This window comes from Candoia aspera, chromosome 2, assembly GCF_035149785.1.
Source record: "Candoia aspera isolate rCanAsp1 chromosome 2, rCanAsp1.hap2, whole genome shotgun sequence".
Taxonomy (NCBI): Eukaryota; Metazoa; Chordata; class Lepidosauria; order Squamata; family Boidae; genus Candoia; species Candoia aspera.
The window spans coordinates 28,807,310-28,830,993 of NC_086154.1; the positions used below are offsets into that span (position 1 = coordinate 28,807,310).

At 38.7% G+C, this 23,684-nt stretch overlaps 1 protein-coding gene across 3 annotated transcripts in view; it reads right to left on the bottom strand.

Annotated features, from left to right (window-relative positions):
- EOGT (EGF domain specific O-linked N-acetylglucosamine transferase) overlaps window positions 1-22,519 on the bottom strand; it is a 48,331-nt gene extending 25,812 nt beyond the window's left edge. Inside the window, exons 1-15 of one of the 3 annotated variants that reach the window (XM_063291556.1) lie at window positions 22,303-22,519; window positions 19,514-19,614; window positions 16,542-16,650; window positions 15,470-15,564; window positions 13,971-14,075; window positions 12,580-12,686; window positions 11,371-11,474; window positions 7,595-7,687; window positions 6,348-6,419; window positions 5,990-6,076; window positions 3,990-4,058; window positions 3,823-3,884; window positions 2,557-2,676; window positions 1,762-1,864; window positions 863-1,406 (exon numbers count right to left, since the gene is read on the bottom strand). In XM_063291556.1, coding sequence (XP_063147626.1) covers window positions 1,260-1,406; window positions 1,762-1,864; window positions 2,557-2,676; window positions 3,823-3,884; window positions 3,990-4,058; window positions 5,990-6,076; window positions 6,348-6,419; window positions 7,595-7,687; window positions 11,371-11,474; window positions 12,580-12,686; window positions 13,971-14,075; window positions 15,470-15,564; window positions 16,542-16,650; window positions 19,514-19,614; window positions 22,303-22,509 — 1,581 coding nt within the window. In that variant the 5' untranslated portion in view covers window positions 22,510-22,519 and the 3' untranslated portion in view covers window positions 863-1,259. Of the gene's footprint in view, window positions 1-862; window positions 1,407-1,761; window positions 1,865-2,556; window positions 2,677-3,822; window positions 3,885-3,989; window positions 4,059-5,989; window positions 6,077-6,347; window positions 6,420-7,594; window positions 7,688-11,370; window positions 11,475-12,579; window positions 12,687-13,970; window positions 14,076-15,469; window positions 15,565-16,541; window positions 16,651-19,513; window positions 19,615-22,302 lie in introns of those variants that run through there. The other 2 variants (XM_063291559.1, XM_063291557.1) reach the window with 2 other exon arrangements.
- Window positions 22,520-23,684: the final 1,165 nt, after the last annotated feature.

The window sequence follows — 23,684 nt, forward strand, 5'->3', positions numbered from 1 at the left end:
CATCGCTAAGCGACATGGTTGTAAAGTGCAACATCATGTGACTATGCTGACTTATGACAGCAGTTCCGGCAGTTCCAGTTGTGGCCGTTAGGCAAATCCCTTGCAGTTGTTAAGTGCAACATCAAGTGATCACCATTTGCAACCTCCTACTAGCATCCCCACTGGCTTTGCTTGTTGGAAGCCAGCAGTGAAGGTGGCAAATGGCAATCCCTTGACCACAGGACACTGCAACTCTTGTAATTGTGAGCTGGTTGCCAAGCGCCCGAATCATGATCACATGACTGGCAGGGATGCTACGATGGCCGCAATTTCGAGGACGGGCATAAGACGGGACCAGAGTCCCTCTTCTGGGGGAGATGGGCGGTGGCTAAATATGAGTAATAAATAAAATAAGTTTCCTTGCTCAGCTGCTGTAACTTCGAATGGTTGCTGAACAAATGGTCATTAACTGAGGACTACCTACATACCTGACAAGTCTAAATGTGAAAGACATATTGCAATAGAAGCAAAAGCAGATAAGCATACTTCAAAGAGACACTTTTATTTAAATTTAAAATGAAGCCCCAGTGCCAGATCTGGATTGCACTGCTGAGTAGGATTGAGACCCTCTCTGAATTTCATGCCAAAATCCCCCTCCCTCAGCTGTTTGCTGCTTTAAAAAAAAGTGTACCATTTAAACATGTAACTCATAAGTTGCATTATCAACCTGATTTCTCAGCCTTTCCACTAAATATACTGATTAGATACAGCCCAGCTGGATTTTCATTCCCAGATCACTCTCAGTGCTGTGGAATGTTGGGGGGGGGGAGAGAGAGAGAGAGAGAAAGGAAGGAAGGAAGGAAGGAAGGAAGGTAGAGAGGTAGGTAAGTAGGTTACAAGGCTGCAAACTTCTTGCTACATGTCACAAAAGGAAGGAGAAAGGTCCAGTGTGCTTATCTTTCACTCCACTGCTTTGAAGCAATGAGGCTGACAACCCTAAAATAAATAGGAAGATTATAGTGCAAACACGGTCACCTTAATAAATACATCATGCATAATGCAAATTCCTCAAGTAAATTAGGACAGGAATTGTCAGTAAGAAAGTAATAATCGAGAAATAACATGCTTGGAGGGAGACATTATATATGACTCCTGCCCATTTAACCTTTTTCACTTCTCCCTTCCTGAAACAAGTTCATAATTCATGATTCTACTTCAAAAGGGCTGACATTTTGAACACTTCAGTATTTAAAAAACTCTGCAAAGGCCAATTATTTGACCTAAAATTCATCATGTTTTCTCCTAAATGGCCATCTGGAGTGTTGTGACACATGATCAGCTGCCAAGAGAACGAGACGGACAAATTCTTCCACATCAAAGGCATAATTTGTAAACTTTGGATGTTTTCCTAACGTTGGGTGATGCCCCTGAAGAAACAGGAGTTAAAGTTATTTTAAGGAAGCATTGAGAAAAAGCAGCACATTGAGTAATTATTTTAGTTCATAATAGCTGATTTATTGATCCACCCCAAAACAACCATGTCAGTTAGAAACCCCTAACAGCAATGCTATTGACAGCCTGAACAAATGGCCAATTAATTTCATTACTCTTCCTCCCCCAGCTATTAATATAAAATGACTCCTTAATCAGAGCAGAGAATTTAATTTGGGCTGCAGAGCAGAATCATATTTCATGTAGAAGAACTGCGAAGGGTAATACAAAAACAATTAAGACCAAAGGAAATAAAGTCTTTTCCATCCATCCCACCCACCCTTCTAGTACCTCATCCTGGGGGAACACTTTATCCTTCTGCTGCCAGGTGATGTAATAGATACCTCTCAGCCTTGCTAGATCTAGGTAGCAACGTTCATCCTTGCAGTTGTACCTACAGAGATGCAGAAACAATGGGGAGTCATCAGAAACAAAGAAGGGACAATTCTAGCCAGCTGTGTTTTTTTTGTTCCCTATAGAAAGAAGAGCCAGGATATGGAAAGCCAAAGACCAACGATTTCATGACAGAGGAGAGGAAGGGGAACCGCAGCAGCCATGCACAGTTTTAAACTATAGTATCTTCACCACCAGCAAGTGTAATCCAATCAGCAAACTTGGCCATGTTCTCGTGAGAGAGAAGATAAAGAAAGCAGCAGCCACGAAGAGCAAGTGTCTCATGTTTGTGGTGGATATCAACAGGACTCGCCTCAGGGTGAAAGATGAGATGTGATTTTTAAGGTCTGTTTAAAAATGATCCTGGCAACAACTAGTTTTTCTGACAAGCCACCCAGAATAGGAGACTGGATTTAGCCCGGAGGCCACCTGCTGTCAACCTCAATCCAATAAAAGTCTGTGAATGCATCGATTTGAAGAAGCATTCCTGGATTTTTACCAATTATGACCAAGGTAATTTTGAAAGCTACTGTGACAGAGAAAGTCATGCAATCCTTCACTGTCATGCATAGATTAAAAAGCACAAATTTGAAGCTTTTTCGGCAGCAGGAAATCCATCTTCATGTAATGCATATCCACACTCTCATGCAAAGATATTAAACATACAAACATAACCACCACGGAAAGACTTACAGTTCAAAGATGACAGCCCAATCTGGCAGAAACAGAAGATGGGTAAGCCCTGCTCCATGCATCCCAATGAATATTTCAGAATTGTGGGTTATCTTCAGCTGCTCCTTAAATTCGAGCTCCCTATAAAAACCAGCATAAGAAAGGACGGATATATAGATATACACACGCACACACACACATAAATACACAAGTTTGTGCATGCAGGAAAAGCACAAGAGATCACCATTTGCACACAGCTCAAGGATATGAACAAGTCCTTTAGGAATGGAAAGAGTAAGAAACACATAAAAATAAAACATTCCTTGAGCTACAGCACCATCTTTATTTATTTCTAAACTGCCCCACAACTACAGTTACCGAGGTAGTTTTCAAATCTATTAAAATGTACAAATCAAAGAAACCCAAAACAATCAAAAGAGCAGCATTATAGTGATTAAAACCACCAGCAATAATAGTAAATGAAAATACAGCTGACAGCAATCAAAGTAGAGCCAACGGCAAAACAGAAACCCTAAACTGATTTCCTGAAGTGCCTGGAACAACATCTTTCAAAATGTTCATCCTGCACCTTGTTTCTAGGGAAATGATTCCACCAGTGGGGGGCCAGCAGTGAGCAGGCTCTTTCTCTTGTGGCTATCCCATCTGGGAGGGAGACCCTGGAGGAGGGCCTCGGATGCAGACTGAAGGGTCAGGTCAATAAATCCATTTACAGCAGCATCTTACTGCCTGGAATCTAATTAAAAGGCTGCCATGCAAATATACATTTAAACAGGTTTCACTGTCTAGCGCTGTGCTTAGATAAGTACATTGCTAAATTCAAATCCATGGATTAGCCTTAATATCAGTATGTTTTTCAGGTGTATACTGTAACAGCGTAATCCTGTTATACATCATGGGGATGCGTTCACTAGGAAGTTTTCTACAACTTTAGCATTTCAGAGTAATTGGGCTGTACCCAATGGTGGCTTTGTACAATCAAAAAGCACTTTCGCTTGTTCAAAGCAGGGCACTGGACCTTTTTTTCCCAGCCCATCACAACTGCTCCTCAGAGGGTGCGGGAAGTCTGTGCTGAATTTCAGAATGTTCCCCACACCCTCTGAGGAGCAATTGCGATGGGCTGGGAACAAAGGTCCAATGACCTTACTAAGGTGGATCACTGACACCTTGTCTCATGCTCATCACCACTACACATAAACCCATCACTGCAGACGCTGATATGATACTGGTACGCAGGCCAGCTCTGCTCCTCCTTTCAGATGCACTTACTTGTATTTGTAATTCACTATTTGGACATCAAATAAAGGCAGCGTTTTCAAAGCGTTGGCGAGCTAGAGAGAGGAAAAAACAAGAATTTTAAAGACAGTATTAATGTTACTTTTTCCTGTGTGACAACCATAAAACAAAAGATTTAACTGAAGGGAAAATTATCAAACCTCTTTTTGGTTTAGTATCTTTCTATACTCTGTACTGCGGGCAAGAATTGTAACTCTGATTTTCCCATCCTGTTGAAAAACAAAAACAAAAACAGGAAGTTCAGCAAAAAAGTTCATTAATCAATTCATTGCACCAAAACAAAGAGAAGGGTGAGCAGACTGACAACAGAAAAAATTACCAGCCTTAACAGAAACAATTAGTAGGGTGATTAAACTGTCTTTTCCTTTTAATCACCTCATTTATATAACATGCAAGAAGGCCACAAACACCTTAGGTGGAGTTTAGTAGGAGTATTTGCCACAAACAGCTAAGCCATTTAAGGGACTTTCAACCACCTCTATGCCAGCTCAGAATGGCTTTTAAATACTTTATGTTCATTGAAGACAAAATGGGCAACATCACTGAATACTATTGCTGAATCTGAAACAGACCACTTTATACACAGGTGAGTAATGGAGGAAAAAGCAAGATTTGCCCTCCAAATAAAGTTATTTTCCTTCCCAATTTAAAAATCCATTGAATCCTCAGGGGTAAATTATAAAAAAAGAAATACAAAGGTTTAACTGCATGACATCTATTAAGACCAGCAGGAAATGTGTCGCAAATGGCTGCACAGAGCTGGAAAATGTTATCTCCTTGTGATAAATATGCTGCATATTCTACAGTTAATATTTTAAGGAACTAAATTGATTTTTCTTCCACAGACTGTAAAAACAGACAAAAATAACAGCCATATTAACTAAAAATCAGCAAAATTACTGAACAGGAAACGAACAGTGACCAAGGATTTACCAGGTGGCCTTAGAGAACAGACTTCCTGGTAGAACAAAGGGAAACTCTTGAGTAGTGGACATAATGCTGGGGCTACTGGACATATCAGAGCTATTGGACATTTATGTACAAGGCATTGTCCTAATTATTATTCTGTTATTTGTTGTGTTATATGTTCCCTTTCCTCTGTACTTCCATTAAGCATGCATATAGCCAGTTTCTCCTTAACCCCTGCAAGAATACCCTTGCAATCCTGTGGGGAGCTTAAACTGAGAGACAATGATTGGCTCAAAGCTATTCAACCAGTTTCATAGCTGGGGGGTAGGGTGGGGGGCTGACTCAAAGTCTCTTTAACCCTAATCCAACTTTCTGGCAATAGCCATTTTTTCAAATACAGAATTCTCTATAGTGTCTTTCCAAGCAAGAACAGGGCTACTTAAACCACAAATATACTGATACAGGATATCAGAACTGTTAGAACAGTATTTCTTAAAACTTTTTGCTCTCAGGACCCCTTCCCACTTTTAAAAATTATGGAGGACCCCAAAAGAGTTTTTGTTTGTATGGGTTATATTTATCGATATTTACCATATTAAAAATTAAAATTGACACAGTCAGAATATTTATTGAATCACGTAAAAATAGATTAGATATTAACCCATTAGATAGTAACATAAATAAAATATTTGTCATGAAATGACTCTATTTTTTTTAACAAATATGAAAATAATAATGAGAAAAGGGACTTTTTTTTATCCGTTCAGTCGTGTCTTATTCTCAGAGACTGCCTGGACAAGTCCCTACAGTTTATTTGGCAAGGCTTTTGGGAGATAGTTTGCCATTGCCTCCTTCCCAGGGCTGAGAGAAAGTGACTGGCCCAAGGTCACCCAGCTGGTTTTTGTGCCTGAGGCAGGCCTGGAACTCCCTGTCTCTAGCCTGGTACTTTAACCACTGCACCAAACTGACTCTCAATGTTGTTTTAAATTGAATGAAGTTATTTGCAAAAAAAAAATTGTTTTAAATTTTTGCAAATATCTTCAATATCTTGCAAATAATTTTGATTTTGCGAACCCCGGAAAGGGTCATAGGGGACCCCCAGGGATGCCCAGCCCACACTTTAAGAAACACTGTGTTATGATATGAGAAAAGTCTTGGACCCAGGGGTGGGGGGTGGGAGCAGGCAACCTCAGTTTCATTTCAGCAGCAGCTGTTACAATTGGACTAATACCTTAGGCCTGTCTTGAGTGATATTTAATCTGTGCAACACGTGCTGGGAAAAGGCTCTGAATAATCCTGTCCCATGACAGCCGGAGATCTGCAATTGGATCAGACACAGGAATAAAATGTATACACGTTCATTTTTGATTTTTTAATTTTCTACCATATATATATATATATATATATATATATATATATATATATATAATCCCAATCATGTGCATGGGGAGAGAGGGATATGAGAGAGAGAGAGAGAGAGAGAGAGAGAGAGAGAGAGAGAGAATGAGAATTCACCAAGTTTATTCAGACCCTGGTATTCTGTTCGTTTTTAAAAGGAAGAGGGTAGAAATCTCACCAGATTTACTCACCAATGGTGTATTATAAAATAAGCCAAACCTCATTCGAGGCAATAGTGTAAAAACTGCTTCTCTGAAGCAGACCTGGAAAAGAAGATAATTAACAACTTACAAGGATTCCCCTTAATATATAAGGAGAGAGGCAACAGCAGGAGTCTTTATCGCGGTCATTAACCAGCAGAAGGAATTTAGTATTCAGATATCCAAAACATCCAAAACTAAATTGACAATATCAGGGTAATTAAGAAAAGTACATAATTTTGGCTAAAAGACAATAGGGGAGAGGCAAATATGAAGCAGGCTCTATTAACGCTGCACTGGAAAGTAGTTCAGAATATTAATTGGAGACTTCCCTGGGTTGACTACTGAACCAATGATTGGGGATAAAATCTGAACAAAAATGTAGGATCATGAAATTTTCTGAGAGCATGCATGTGGATGGGAGGGTGACATTAAATAAGCAAAGCATGGTGTAAGAAGTGGGCACTGTAAAACAGTGTTTCTCAACCTTAGCAACTTTAAGATGGGTGAACTTCAACTCCCAGAATTTCCCAGCCAGCAAGTCTGGCTTAGGAATTCTGGGAGTTGAAGTCTATCCATCTCAAAGTTGCTAAGGTTGAGAAACACTGGTGTAGAGGAAGTATCAGAAACATCTTCAGACCATGGCAAGGTGTCACACATTCTCATGACAGCCTAGGAAACACCACCACCACCAAGTCTCCAAAATCATGTAAGAATTTTGTATTCCAACGCATATTTTCATGTGAAAATGACAAAATCTCACAACATAAAATAATTTCAAGAACTATTGTGATGTTAATGGTGGGAGTTGTAGCACTATTTTGAAGGGTAATTGGCACCATGTTGCCACTCCAGAGGTGCACTTCCATTAACTAATTTCTGCTACCATAGACAACAAAAGTTTGTAGTGCCTGAAAATACCAACAAATCCTGCCTGCCTGCCTTCCTGCCTTCCTTCCTTCTTGCCTTTAGGGATTCATTCCTAGTTTACATTAAACTATAGTTCCTTGTTTCATCCAAATCCAAGTAAGGTGACTTCCTGGTTTATCAAGCTGGGAAAGACCATCTAAAACAGGCAGCTCTTATCTTGACTCTGATTTAATTATTACAACTACAGCAATCAAAAGACCAGATGCAAATAATAACTACAAAACATTAGGTACAATCACCACAAAACAAAATTTTCATTAAGTTTAAAATATGAACAGTAATGTTTAAAATGATATAATATTCCATACTCTTTTTGAATCATATGATTTCAAATGTATTATTTCATAATCCGTAAATGCCTTCCATGTTTCACTGAACAAATCTCCATATCCATATGCACTCTGAAAAAACAGAAACAAGTACCAGTAAGATTTTCCCTTAATTTCACATTGTTCAAATTTGTATATGTCTATTTTACTCCTAGAGAGCCACTTTTGTGTACTGGTTATGGTGCTGGGCTAGAAACCAGGAGGCTGTGAGTTTTAGTCCCACCTTAGGCACAAAGCCAGCTGGGTGACCTTGGGCCAGTCACTCTCTCTCAGCCCTAGGAAGGAGGCAGTGGCAAACCACTTCTGAAAAACCCTTGCCAAGAAAACTGCAGGGACTTGTCCAGGCAGCCTCCAAGAATCAGACAAGATTGAATGGAATAAAAAAAAATTAATCATAATGGATGTCAGGGACCATACCTGAATGTGGATCCTAAAATGGAGGTCAGGAAAGCTGTAATGATCCTGAGTGGATCAGACCCCCTATATCTAAAATCTGATTGGGAAAAAAGGTCCCATTCACAAGTCCTATGAATTATTTTGTTCTTGAAAAAAAGCTCTCCTGACAGTTTTTTTGTATATGAATGTCATCAAGACCCACAACTATTTATGCATAATACGGAGAAGAAAAAAAACATTTAACCTCTCACTTGACAAGTAACCACATGAACTTTCCTCTGTTGAAATGATCTAGTACATGCCCAGTTGCCTAGAGAGATCTTTGCTTTTAAAGGTTTTTCATATTTTATGGGCTGAACCATACAGAAAGCCCACAACTGTATGGATATTAGTTCTCAAATAAACCTCAACAGCAAATTAAAAATTCATAGATGGGAGCAAGCTGTTTTCTTCTTATGTTTTAATTTCTTTTTGAAATTCAAATATATACTGCTTACCTTTTAAAATAAATAAAATAAAATAAAATAAAATAAAATAAAATAAAATAAAATAAAATAAAATAAAATAAAATAAAATAAAATAAAATAAAATAAAATAAAATAAAATGTACTTACCTAATACATTTTAAATCTGACCCTAATTATTGAAATCAATTTTATACAATAAAATTAGAAGCAAGGTAAAGCAATGCAGCGAAAAAGAAATACAGTAAAACATTAACACACACTCAAAATATGGTGAAATAAATAGAAATCTTAGTAGTTCCCAAAGCTTAAAAAAGAGAAACACAACTGAGATACATGAAGAAAAATATGATATTGGTGCAGATTGTATAAATATGATCTGATAACTGAATATATGTTATGTTCTGCATCTTCCATGCCCTTTTTCTGATTTTAACAGTTGAAATAATCACTTAATGTAAAATAAACATAACATTTTTTAAAAGTTCAACTATGTGCAACATTAACCTACAAGGCTACACTAAAATTTATTTCCTGTTTCTCCACGTACATTTGCAATTGTATTTTGACAGATTTAAGGTTTTTTTCTCCAGTCTGGAAATATATATATAATCATACTTGGGGTTGGCTAGTGCCTTGAAGTGCCCCTCCTATGCAAGGACTGAATGAGACCATAGCCATCAGGATTTTGTTATATTTGGTAGTTTTTAAAATTATTTTAGTCTATATTTTATATTGGAATTTACCGCCCAGAGTCCCTCCATTTGGAGGAGATGGGCGGTGACAAATTAGATAGATAGATAGATAGATAGATAGATAGATAGATAGATAGATAGATAGATAGATAGATAGATAGATATTGGATTTCTGCTCAACAGCACAACCAAAGCGAGCTAGAGATTGCAGAGTTCAACACAACGGGAAGACACTAAACTGGGACAGCTGGCCTAGCAACTGTCCTACCATCACACACCTGAACTGATGTGTTGCCAAAAGTCCTTTAAGAAACAACAACCCCTTGCCATTTATATTTGTTCAGAAACATGCTGAGTGCATGTTTTCTAAATTGCATTTCTGTTTTATTTCACTTACTTCAAACTTTTAAGAAGCTTTTATTAAAGAACTAAAACTTCAAACATTTTAAGTAGGAGTTGTACTTGCTAAAGTTTAGGTAGCTTTACCTAGTAAAAAAAAAATTAATAAGGGTTGTAAACCTGCAACAGCCAAAACCTATGTGTGCTACATAAAGAGAACGCATAAACTTCTTCAGCTCTGCTCAGAGAGTTGAAACAGTGCACTGGCACCATCATCTGGCAATACTAGGATTTAAATATACTATAAATTTTTTTGAAAATAGCACAGCTTAAGAGACATTCATATTACAGTACTATCCAGATGTGTCAAAAATGCACACACAGTGCTACTTCCCAAGAGGAGACAGGTAAATGAGAAGTCCAGCAGAAGAACCCCATGTTAGACAGAACAGCAAGTAAGGGTCGGGATGAAACTACCCACACATTATGACATTTATCAGTTGCAACAGTGAACAAAACATGAACTTCGTGGAGATTCTGCTCTGCACTAATGGACAACAGAATAGAGGAGATTAAAAAAGGAAAATACATAGCTGGACTAAGAAGCTTCAGTAGTAAGTAGGATACAGATCACTTGACTGATGAACAAATCTAGCAACTATAGTTTACATCTGATACACCATGATACTTCGTTTTGCCAAAGAAGGTATGTTAAAGATGAACCTTTGTTTTGCATCAATACAGTGTTTAAATCATATGAAGGTCCTCCTCCCTTTGACCTACCTTTTTTTCCTTCTATTCTCATGCCTTTTAAAATTTTGCAGCTAAGTTGATGCAAAATACTGAAGCAGACCACCAGTAACTAATCACAACAACTTACTCAAAGAACATAAAGAGGTAGTAACTTGAATGTTTGTGGCATGGCTATGTCTGATGAAGTAGACTGTATGGTTGAGAGAGCCCTTGTGAGGTAGGTGAGTTGAGAGAGTAGGACTGGCCCAAAGTCATCCAGCTGGCCTCTGTGCCTAAGAGAGAATTAGAATTCATTGTCTCCTGGTTTCCAGTCTAACATCTGAACCACTACACCAAATTGGCTCTCCTTGAAGTCTTTGGGGAAATTCTAGCTCATAGCCCTGCTACTCTTACTGAAGAGTATTTTGGCTAATACCCCTGGTGCTCTTAGTGGTCCTGGCTGCTCTGTCACCCTTGGGCAGAATCTGAGCATCAGCTTTTTAATAAATAAGTAAAGGAAGCCCAGTAACAAATTGGATGGAATACACATTTGAGATTATCAAGCAGTGGTGGTAGGCTTGATCTAGACTTAGAAGAAGCTAATAGCCATAAGTAGTAGCAAGTATTTCCTTCTATGGTAAAGAGCCTGAGAGGTGGATACTGGACAGACTCCATCCATCTTGGAGTGATTTATTAAAATACAGAGTCACAGACCAAAAAAAAGATAAGCATTAAGAATACAAATTACAAATATCCAATAAAAAAACTGATGGTACTCTAGATATATTTACTTTCAGGTCTGAACATCAACCTTAGGAAAATAAAAGTGTAAAAATAGCTGAAAAGAAAATCCTGTATAAAGGACCTATGCAAGAATGCTAGCACAAAAGATAGCAATTCTGCTGCCACCAAAAGCCTAATCTTATTCCTTGCCTTGACACAAATGTATATCATTTAAACTGTTTGCAGCAGTTTATATCGGTTTATAGCTGACTATTAACAATCCTCCCAAGGTAGCAATAATTACAATTCATCATGATACCTGTTAAATGTTTACATCAGACAAAATAATGTCTCAAATAAAAAGAATGTTACACCGTAACCCTAACCCCCTCATGGTCTTACTTACAGTATCCCACATAACAATGTTGATATCAGTGCTGAAGGTGTTGGTAACATGCTGAGTAATGTAAAGATTCACAAAGTCACAAAAATGATGGTACATATTGACACCTGAGAGGAGGAGGAAGAAAAATTACGCTTGTAGTGAACACAACTAGTACTACATGGACAGTCATTTACAGCTAAGGCTTGGAACTTTATGCAAAAATTATATTCTATAAGTGTACCCATGCCACAGGGCTAAAACATAGCCTTGTGAATAAAATCAAATTATGAATCAATTAATTCATGAATTGTCATTAAAAACACATTTAATAAGCTGAACAAGGATCAGTTTTGAGAATGGATTGCCCCAAGCTATTATTATTGGCAGTGCATGGGTTTTAAATGAAATCCAGTCATAAGAAGCTACTAATTTGATCAGAGCACTAATCTTTGAAGAGTGGATTTTAATTCTTCCATTTTATTTTCTTGATAAAAAGCAACACCACCATCTTCCAAATGCTGCTTGCCTTCCCCATCTGTTTTTTTAATTTCCCAGTGAATCACAAATTCCTGGATAGTATTTTGATGGTGGGGAGTAGAGAGAGAAGGGAAATTTATGTGGACACAGAGCCAACATTTTGTATTTTAAAAAACCTTAATTACATTTTAAGGTTAATTATATAGCCTGTACAAGGACTACATTCAATTTTACACTGAAACATGTTGATCAAAAAATCATCTCCAATCAGGAAATGAGTTCAGTAAAAAATCAAGTTATGGCAGTTTGCTCAGCCCAGCTTATTTCACGCTTAACTCCAAATTATAATGTGGTTTGTTTTGACTTAGTATGATGTGCAAACCTACATGTTATGACTTCACATTATATGTGAGTCAAGTCATTATGGCTTGTCCATATCAATGTGAGCAACTGCTGTAAGTGTTGGCAGTTACTGTATATAGAACCAATTGTTGTTGTTTATTCGTTTAGTCGCTTCTGACTCTTCGTGACTTCATGGACCAGCCCACGCCAGAGCTTCCTGTCGGTCGTCAACACCCCCAGCTCCCCCAGGGACGAATCCATACTTTAAACAATTATGCAGAAATAGCCTTTAGAGTGACTTATAATTAGTACCTCCTAAAATTTATAGAAATAGAGCCTCTCTTACTAGTGTATAGAAATGAGATATTTTTGTTACCCTTTGGAATGTGAAAACATCAAAATACCTTGTACCTGCATCAAGCTTCATGAAATAAGTTGGTTTCTCAATAATGATATCACAGCTGCCATCTTCCAATGGTCTAGAGTTCATTTCTGTATATGTCTGGAGCTCAGCAAACCTGTAATTACCACCATTTAAATCAGGCTTCAAAAATGTATTCAAGGCTGATTATTTAAGTAATGCACTACATAGACTTCTCTTAATGTTGTTGAAGTTTTACAAAATATGACAATTAAAATTATTTTTAATTGTAACGAAAGCCTCTTCAATAAGGCTTCAAAAGGTTAAGCTCTGCTTTGAACTCAGACACATGCAATGTCTTTGATCTATAAATTAAGGGCTGTGAGAAGTAGAGACAATATTCCACTCTGTCCAAGTTTCACAGATCCAGATAATTGGAAGATTCATGTCAAATGTGTTTACCACAAATTTCAAGATATATCAGCAAAGACATCGTTATTAATGACTGCAGGTACATAACAGACAGAATTTGAGACCAATTAGCAGGATTCACAGAACAGTCTAGCTTGAGCAAGTTGCCATAAAGAATTATCAGCCTTCAAGAAATACTGTAAGGGTGACTTAGAACAGGATAGCTCCAGGTCCCCTCTATCAAACAATGTCATCTTGCAGGACTAAGGAACAGACCTTCTCTGTGCAGCACCTGCTGTATGGAACAGCCTCCCTTCTGAGATTCAGAGGGCCCCAATCCTCTTGGCCTTTGGGAAGGCCATTAAGACCTGGCTATTTTCCCCTGACATCAGGGCCTGGGTGTTAGAGGAGCCCAATATACGTGTGGTTGTATTGCAAACCTATTATATGGTGCCTCAGTTTCCTTTTGTATTGGACTATTTTTATTTTATCTATGTTTGGTCATGGGCTTTTTAAATATTTATTTTAAAACACTGGCCAGATTTATGAATTTAATCTGGGTGGCCATATAATTTTTCTAAATAAGTAAATAAACAAAAGTATTGCTCCCAAGAGCCCTGTGTTGGCTCTATAGATGTTCTTTGAAAATAAAAATTGTGAGTAATTGCTGTTCAGTTCTGTGTTTATAAGTGTATTTACCTATCCCTCAAAAAAAAAAAGTGTGCTAGGAGGCTAGAGTAAGTGATGAGGAGCACCCTCACCAGTTTGCCTTCAGACAGATGGATTTTTCTGGCAACTCCTTATGGAAGCCACTTGGTAAATGGGCAATCCCACCCACCCCCGACATACATTTTCTGGGCATATCTTGAACATGCTCCCAAAATTCCAAAAGTAAACACCAGCTGAAAAACTATCTTACAATAATCTACATCTCAGTCACTGTTATTGGAACAGAAGAGCATCATCCAAGGTTCTGTTCTGCCAAGATGGCTGTCTTGAAGAAATAAAATAACATACTTACAAGACTTACCAAGATTGTAAAGGGCTTTTTTGTTGTCCTTCAGCAAGGAAAGCTTCAGTATTCATATTGCAGTGGCCTCCTATTTGACCTTTCCTGAAGAAATCTTCATTAAATCTAATCAGAAAGGAAGGAAGGAAGGTGAAAACAGGGTCAAATAAACTGAAAGCGAGCAGCTCATTTTTGAAATTTAGGATTTAGAAAATGCTTTCTCTTAGTGTGAGCCATGAAAGCTTTGTTTTACACTTACTGGAATCATAAAAGAAGTCATAAGGAAAGAAACCTGGTTCATTTAACAAACAAGAATTCTAAGGGACTGTTAGCCTGGTTCAGGTACTATGTTTCCATGTACAATTCAACACAAAAGGAGTCATAAGCAACTCCTCTCTTTCCAAACCAATCACTGAAGACCTGGCCTCCACAAGCTTTGGCTTATTACAATGCCTCAACAAGGATTATACAAATGCCATGTTCTGAAGTTCCTCAGGTTCAAAGAAACCTTTGAACAAAGATGATAAAGGGGAATTTCTTGCATATGCTACAAACACAGAGCTTAACAGTCAGTGGGTTCAGCAATGGTATTAAAAACCCACCTTGGTTGCCATGGCTGTAAACCCCCAGCTTAAGATCTGTTCCAGCGCTACCACGTATGCAACTGAAAGTCTGCCTCTTAAGGTTGACGTAGTTCCTTGTGCTATATAGCAAGTCTTCTCAAAGTAGAAAGCTATAAAGTTTCTTTGAGAAGGGAGAATTATAGAAACGCACTACATGCGAAGTATTTACTTATTTGGCCCTTTAAAATTAAAAATGTTCACAGTGGATTTAGGACAGCCCAACGGCCTTTGCTTGTCAGAAACAGATATAATACAGAGTCCCCCTTTGGGGGAGATGGGTGGCGACAGAAATTTTAGGTAGGTAGGTAGGTAGGTAGATAACAAGTCAATGGAAGAACACGTGCTTTATGTATTTATTTAGCAAATACTGTATATATAGCTGCCTATCACACAAAACGTGATTTTGGTCAGCTTCAAAGCTTTACATGAAAAAGCTTCATTGCTGAAAACTCCAGGCATGCCTGGGTCTGAACTTCTTGAAAATATTATCAGTCAGGGTAGACACTATTGAGGTAGAAAGTCCACAAGTCTGATCTATCTAAGGCAATTTCTTAAAAGAAGTAGTGGTTGAGGGCAGTAGACAAGGTACTGGACTGATAAAGAGGAAGAAGCACAATCTGTCCCCACATGAAAATGTGATAGATTCTTTCTAATCCTTTAAGCTTCTTACAGTAATTCATTCTTCAAGCTTTAATCTACAGCTATGAAAATCAGTAACACACTCTCTTAAACTCTGTAGATTTCTGTATCAAAATGCCTATCTGTTAGTAAGTGGAAATAACAAAGGAAAAGTGATAGGACTTCGCTGAATGATCAAGTGCCTTAAACTGAATGTTTAGAATGCAATTCCTCAAATAGGATTGTTGAATACTTATGAAATACAAGGATGGCACAAACCTATCATGGTTTCTCTTTGGATGCCTTAAATCAATATATAAATTTGTTGCTTTGCAATACTGAAGGTAACGAGAACATTCAAGTGAAGAATCTCCCTGAAAGAAAATGACATAGACAAGTGGAATAAAGACCCACACATCTGTAAGTTACCATGATGCAGCTGGCTGACAAGTATATTAGAAAATAAATTATTTTAACTATATCAAAAATCTGCAGCACTATGGATTTGAAGGCAAAAAGGTGGCTCATTGGGCTAAAGTGGTGGTGACAGCAAATGTTCAGATGCTCCCATGCTCAGAAACACTTGTCTTCGAGTCAAAAGTGTTGCATAGCCTTTGCACAGTTCCATCTTCTGCACAAATTGCAACCTTTGTAATTCAAGATGCTTGCTGTAACCTTTAAAGATCTTCAAGGCTCAAGACCTGGAAGACTGCGGGATTACTCCCTCCTGATGACATCTGCCCACCTAATAAGATCTAGCTGAATTGATTCTATGTCCCCTTGATTAGAGATTGCCCCCTACTCAGGCTGTGGACATGTGACTTCTCAGTTGCTGAGAACTGAGAACAGCATCCCCCCAGATATTTGAATGCCCCCACTCCTCCTGGCTTTCAGAAAGTTGGTGAAGACTCAGTTATTCCACCAAGCCACAGGGACAGGGTTTTTGTACTATCCCTCTTGAGCAGTGTTTCTCAACCTTGGCCACTTTAAGATGTGTGGACATCTCCCAGAATTCCCCAGCCAGCATGCCATTCATCCTGCAGAGCAGTGTTTCTCAACCTTGAACACTTGAATGCTGGCTGGGGAATTCTGGGAGTTGAAGTCCACACATCTTCAAGTGGCCGAGGTTGAGAAACACTGCTCTACAGGATGAATTAGTTTTATTATATTTTGAATACTGATCCCCGGATTTTATATAGATTTTTTAAATGTATGGTTTTAGTTTTAAAACCTGATTATCTCTTTTTAATCCCAAATTTAGAGATCTGGGGAGCTTTATGCCACTCAGAGTTAGTTGACTAGAGTGGCCAGTACACTCTGTAAATAAGAGTAAACAGACTAATATGCCTACCACAGTCTTAGGCTTGCAGTGGGTCTTCACATCTTTCATCCTTTCTTTAACATAACCAAAATCAGCTTGCTTCCAGAAAATATCCTGGGCCTGCTCAATGGTATTAGCCCTGGCATACAAAAACAATACAAAGGCATGTCTTTGAGAAAAATGAACTACAGCAGAACCTCAGGCTACAGATTGCTAGGTTCTCCTGCACAGTCTGATAAACAATGCCCTAAACAAGTGAGGCAATGAAAAGGACATTCTCTTCAACTGTTTTCCCTATGCATAGGGAAAAAAAGCTTATGGATACCTTGATTAACAAAAAAAGTAAATAAACCCTTGAAAAAAGATGTGTGACGTGTTGATGGTGACTACTTGCACCCAACCATGCAGTTTTTATGCTAGTCCTCAACTTACAATCATTCATTTAGCAACCGTTTGAAGTTACGATGGCGCTGAAAAAGGTGACGTAGGACAGGACCTCACACTTACACGACCATTGCAGCATCCCTTTGATCATGTGATCAAAACTCAAGCACTTGGCGACCAGCTTGTATTTATGATGGTTGCAGCGTCCCAGGGTCACGTGATCGCCATTTGTGACCTTCCCAGCCAGCTTCTGACAAGCAAAGTCAATAGGGAAAGCTGGATTTGCATAACGATCATGTGATTCACTTAACGACCTCAGTGATTAGCTTAACAGCAGTGGCAAAAAAGGTCATAAAATCAGGCATGACTCACTTAGCAACAGAAGTTCCAGTCCCAATTGTCATTAAGTCGCGGACTACCTGTAGCATGTAACATGAAGTCTTTTCTTTTGAGATGCTTTCTGACTTACAACCTCAGGATTCTAGGGTGGTTTCCCACCCATGTATTAGCCAGGCCCAAATCTGCTCAGCTGCCAAATCCACACAATGTCGGCTAGCAGGTTTAATAGTTTGGATGTTCAAATTGCTACACTATTCTATTCTACAAATGATACCCTAACATCCAAATGTTGTTCTATCTAATATGTATTTGTGGAACAAGTTAGTAGGTACAAAAGCTAACACCAAGCAATGGCTATCCTACACAGATTTGGGTTTATGTGCATATTTGCATCACTGAATATTTAAAAGTACAATAAACATCAGAATGTTTAGTATTGGAGTTGACCTAAGGGGAGTAGCAAGGGGACAATTTAAATAGAATGATTTTTGCTGAGACTTGAAAGATACAGAGAATTTTTGGCTAGGAATCATAGGAATGTATTTAATATTATGCAAGAGCAAAAATATTTCCCTTTGCTGTTCTCCTTCCCATTCTGGAACAGATCCAGAATCCAGGAAGTACAGGGGGTTGAAAAACAGAGAAAGTTGGCAGATACAGTTTCTTCCAGCTCTCATCCAGGATGGACTACAACTCTCATAAAACCAGCAACATATTGGGCTACATTAAAGAATATATATATCTAAAGAAATTACTAATCCAGGAACAGACAGTTCCATTTCCATCTGAAACACTCCTTTTTCTTCTGAATTGTGATGAACCTCCTCAAGTCCATGACATCCCGGGGTGGGGGGAGTTCAAGTATTTCTTGAAGTAAATCACCTGAATCAGAATGAGTTTAAGGTGTTCTGAACATAGTTCCAGATTAAACGTCTCTGCTTCAGGATTGGAGCACCCCTGGAAGGCCTGAAACTGCTTCAGATTGGAAGGATTTACTTCCAGAAACCACTGAACATATAATCTGTAATGCTATGGTCCCAGATTGGTGAATTGTGTGCATGCCTGGTTCCATGCCTGCAGGATAGTTATGCACAATTCAAAGCCTGACCTTCAGTCTTCAGTATGAACAACACTAAGAGCAGTTATAAAGCTAAGCCCCTCTTAACCTTCCATATGGGGACAATAAACTGCCATCCTTGGCAACTTACATTTTCTAAAAGTTTCAAGCAAGATAAGAACCTTCTTTAACCTAACAAGTGGAGGATCAACGTACTTGCTTGCATACATTTTCATGGGCATAATGGTGCCCCAATCACAGTCTGAATTCTTCTAATTATTTGTATGGACTGGTCCCACTTCCGAGATTTGTTTGGACTGGCCTCACTTCCTTTCGTGGGAACTTTTAAAAACAATTTGTTCATGTGAATTAGGAAATGATCTATTCAGAAAATGAAGCTTCCTCTGCTCTTTTTATATCCAAGTGTTTTTCTCATTTCTGCTGAAGGATGAAAGTGAAGAACGGAAATGATTCAAAAAGTAAACAAAGGAAGTGACTGAGATGAAACAGCCCAGTTTCCACTCTCCTTACCATTGTTGTATCTGCCTTCTTTTTTTTAGCTAGTCTACCTGTACATTAGCAACATCATTTTAATGCTTTCTAGTCTTTCATGGCCACACTCATCTCTTCATTGGTCACTTCCAGCCAGCAAACTGATAGTTTTCCTTCCCAGGTAATTCAGTGTTTCATGGCCACTGAGTATGTTCCGTACACCAGGGGGAAGTGGGGGGGGGGGAGTGCTTTCCTGAATTTTTTTCCCCAACTACTTGTGTGTTTAAAAACTTTGTTGTTCCATGAACGTTCTGCTATCTTTGCTTTTCTGCCTAAAAACTTCGCAGTTAGACAGGGACAGCGATTCGACAATCACTTTCAATTCCAGCTAATTTAGGCTTCCATGTTGCTAATGTCTGCAGTATTCTTAAGGAAAGAGATCTCCACAGCTAGAAATCTTAACCAAAGTGGAACTCTCTAATTCAAATCTGTTTTTTTCAAGAATCAAGAATCTCAAATTTATTTTTAAAGACAACAAATTTCTAAAGCATCCATATCAACATAGGGCACCCCGGCAGATATTTTCTAAATGGACAAGCCCCAAATAGCAGCCATTTCACAAGAACACTCACAATGTGTGTTCAGGAGTTTGATCCTGCCATAGGTACATACTATGTGAGCACTGAATTTCCTGTGAAATTTCATTTCATGCATTTTTGTCCAAACTTACCACCCAATTTCAGCATAATCACATGTTGGATATCCAAACCTGTTTTCTGGCTTGCATGATCTCTCATAACCCCAACAAGCTTTCAATGTCTTCAAATGTTTCTGTCAATACAGAATTACCATTAAAATTATAGCATAAAAACTTAACTTACTCAACCATGCAATTATGATGGATATTAAAATGTGAATTTCTGGTTTTGGAAAATGTAATTGAACATCTGGTTATAACTGAGCATTTAAAAAATTCTGTAGAAATACTCAGATAAGGTGCAAAACAAAAAGTCAGCATTACATATATTTTAAATTCACTGCTTGCAAACAAACTATGAAACACTCTATTCTAAAATCATACCCACCAGACTACAAAGGTAAATAACATCACTATTATACAGCCTTTCAAACTGTCTTGCAAATCCATCCTTGCAGGAAATTCTAGCAGCTGCAATCTGAAGATCAGCAGAAGTCTGTTCTCACATATAAGCAAATAAATACTTAGAATAGAATAAGTATATTACTCAGTGCCACAAGCCATGCATTATACCACTGTATGTTATATCAAAACAGCTGTTTTAATAAGCATTCTTGCTTTACAATCTATAATCCATTCCAAAACAACCTTGGTCAATGCGAAATCTTCAGTATTAAGGCAATCCCAAAAATACAGCCATCATGTTGCAAGTTCAACCTGGGCGCTTACCATATTTTGGTAACGTGTTTGAAATAATCAAGAGAATTTGATAAAGACAGTTCGGCATGATTTTAGAGTTTTCACATAACACAACCATAACAAGAACCCTGGTGAATAGGGCAATAGTCCAGCATTCTGATCACTTTTTTTGTGTGTGTGCGCCTTCAGATCAGTCTTGACTCCTGGCAACTGCCAGGATAAGTCCCTGCAGTTTTCCTGGCAACATTTTCAGAAGCGTTTGCCATTTCCTTCTTCCTAGGGCTGGGAGAGAGCAACTGGCCTCAAGTCACCCAAATGGCTTTATGCCTAAGGTGGGACTACAATTCAGTCTCCCAATTTCTAGCCTGGTGCCTTAACCACTTCACCAAACTGGCTCTCATTCTGACCACTGGAAGCTCACAAACAAGAATAGGAAAGTCATAGTCCTCTTCTGCTGCTACTCCCTATGCTGCGTATCATTCAGAAGGTAATAAACAAACAATGATATGATTATTGTTAGTAGCCCAACTGAGCACCAGTTTGGTCTAGTCATTAAAGCAACAGGCTAGAAACTGGGAGACTGTTATTCTTGTCAGCTGAATGACTTTGGGCCAGTCAGTCTCTCTCAGCCCTAGGAAGGAAGCAATGGCAAACCGCTTCTGATATCTTGCCAAGAAAACTGCAGGGACTAGTCCAGGCAGTCGCCAAGGATCAGATATGATTGAATGGAGATAGATCGATCTCCCAATCGTCCATTAGTTGATCCAATCCCCTTTTAAAATAGCTTAAATTATTGGCCCTCAGTACACCTGATGGCAGTCAATTCCACATTCACTTCCAAATACTTCCTATTAGAGGCCCTGAATCTTAACACATCTTGTTTGAATGAATAACCACACATTCTAATATTGTGAAGTGGAAGAAACATTTCTATTTATATTTTTATGAATGTTTTACATATCTCTTTCATATCTTTCCTTACTTTCTCTTCACCCAGCTAAAGTTACTCAAGTATTTCCTCAAAGGAACAATTCTAACTCCCTAATCATCCCGGTTGCCCTTTTTGGTATCTTTTTAAGGAATGGAGAGCTGAACTGTACATGTTAGAAAGAACTGTGCATCGTAAGTTACTATGCCATTACTACACTGGCAGTTCCATTTTCAGTTCCCTTCCTAATTATTCCTAGTATGGGGTTTTCTTTGTTTATTGTGACTGTACATTTGGATGAATTATCTACCAAGATTTCAGGTTTGCTTTCCTGGTCAGTGACTGCCAACTCAGGTCTTACTAATACAAAGTTTTAGTTTCCTATGCCACTGTGAACCATTTTCCACTTGCTTATTCATTTGCCATTTTAGATTCATTCACCCAGTTTAGAGAGATTCTTTTAGAACGTGTCATAATTCCTTCTTGATTTCACTACCCTGAATGGTTTGATATCATCTGCAAACTTCGCCAACTCACTGCACATCCGTAACTTGATAATTTATTTAAGATGTAAAAAAGCACCCAGTCTGTTTGTTTGTTTAAAAGACTTCTATGATCACTCATCTTAAAAAACACAACTCTGGGCAGTTCACCACAGCAGTCAAACAAAAGAAAAACAACAAAAGAAAAAAGCAAAAACCTGGTGCCTCAGCCATCTTCCTCCAATGCTTCCAACACAATTCCCAGGCTCTAACCTCACCTTATCCCAGGACTCGGAGGAAGAACTAGCTCTTTACAGCCTTCCGGGAAGCCAAGAGGGTGGGGGCCTGGCAGATCCCAGGGGAAAGAGTATCACAGCTCCAATCTCTTGGAGATCCCACTTTGCATGTTCCTCCATGCTGAACACTATCCATGTATTCATATTGTTTTCCTATTCTTCGATCATCTGGTGGAATAAGGACCCACTGCCTAGTGCAGCATTTCTCAGTCTTGGTCACTTTCAGCTGTGTGGATTTCAACTCCCAGAATTCCTCAGCCAGCCTTGAGAAACACTGGTCTAGTGTCTTCAGTGACAATGATTCCACCACAAAAGCTAGAAATTGAATGGACTTGATCTAATGTTTTCATCACTTCTAACTGACATAATGCTAAGAATGAAACAAGTCCCCATTAGGTTAGGGAAAGGAATACTTACTTTATATGGGCAAAGAGGATCTTGCCTGCAGGCAGCAGCAATGCCCGGATTATTGTGTAAAAAATAAGGGATATGTTCTTCTGGCAACATGTTTTCATAAGAATACATTGGCTCTTGCAAAATGTTGCTGCCATTGTGAAGATTTTCATCTTGTCCTCTGGCCACTATTTTTGGAAACAGTACTCCCAGTGTAAGCAATGTTAACATGGCAGTGAGAAAAACCTAAAGTAAACACACCAAAGATTTAAGGGCTGTAGAATAACAATTCACCAGAACTTTTGTATGCCATCATAACCCCTACAATTTATTTTTAAATTCATGCAGTTATATTCCCTGACCAAAAATAATTTCTTGACACTGGCATGCTATTAACATTATAGACACTGAACCAATGAGCAAAGAGAAATCTGCTATTCCCAAGAGATTCACACAGGAATCTCTTATGTAGGCCTCCCAAGAGCTTTATTTTCTGTTCTTCTGAAAAGAACAGGAAGCAAAATAAACGAAGCACAGAAATCTGATAAGACAGTGTATTAATTTTCATAAAATGTCTGTCTTGTTTCTCTCTCAAAGCAGGGCTGTGTATGTGCCTGTTGTTGTTTATTCATTTAGTCGCTTCCGACTCTTCGTGACTTCATGGACCAGCCCACGCCAGAGCTTCCTGTCGGTCGTCAACACCCCCAGCTCCCCCAGGGACGGGTCCATCACCTCTAGAATATCATCCATCCACCTTGCCCTTGGTTGGCCCCTCTTCCTTTTGCTTTCCACTCTCCCTAGCATCAGCATCTTCTCCAGGGTGTCCTGTCTTCTCATTATGTGGCCAAAGTATTTCAGTTTTGCCTTTAATATCATTCCCTCAAGTGAGCAGTCTGGCTTTATTTCCTGGAGGATGGACTGGTTTGATCTTCTGGCAGTCCAAGGCACTCTCAGAATTTTCCTCCAAAACCACAGTTCCAAAGCATCTATCTTCCTTCTCTCAGCCTTCCTTATGGTCCAGCTCTCGCAGCCATATGTTACTACAGGGGAACACCATTGCTTTAACTATGCAGACATTTGTTGTCAGTGTGAGGTCTCTGCTCTTGACTATTTTATCGAGATTTGTCATTGCTCTTCTCCCAAGGATTAAGCATCTTCTGATTTCCTGACTGCAGTCAGCTTCTGCAATAATCTTCGCACCTAGAAATAGAAAGTCTTTCACTGCTTCTACATTTTCTCCCTCTATTTGCCAGTTATCAATCAAGCTGGTTGCCACAGTCATGGTTTTTTTGAGGTTTAGCTGCAAGCCAGCTTTTGCACTTTCTTCTTTCATCTTCATCATAAGGCTCCTCAGTTCCTCTTCGCTTTCAGCCATCAAAGTGGTATCATCTGCATATCTGAGATTG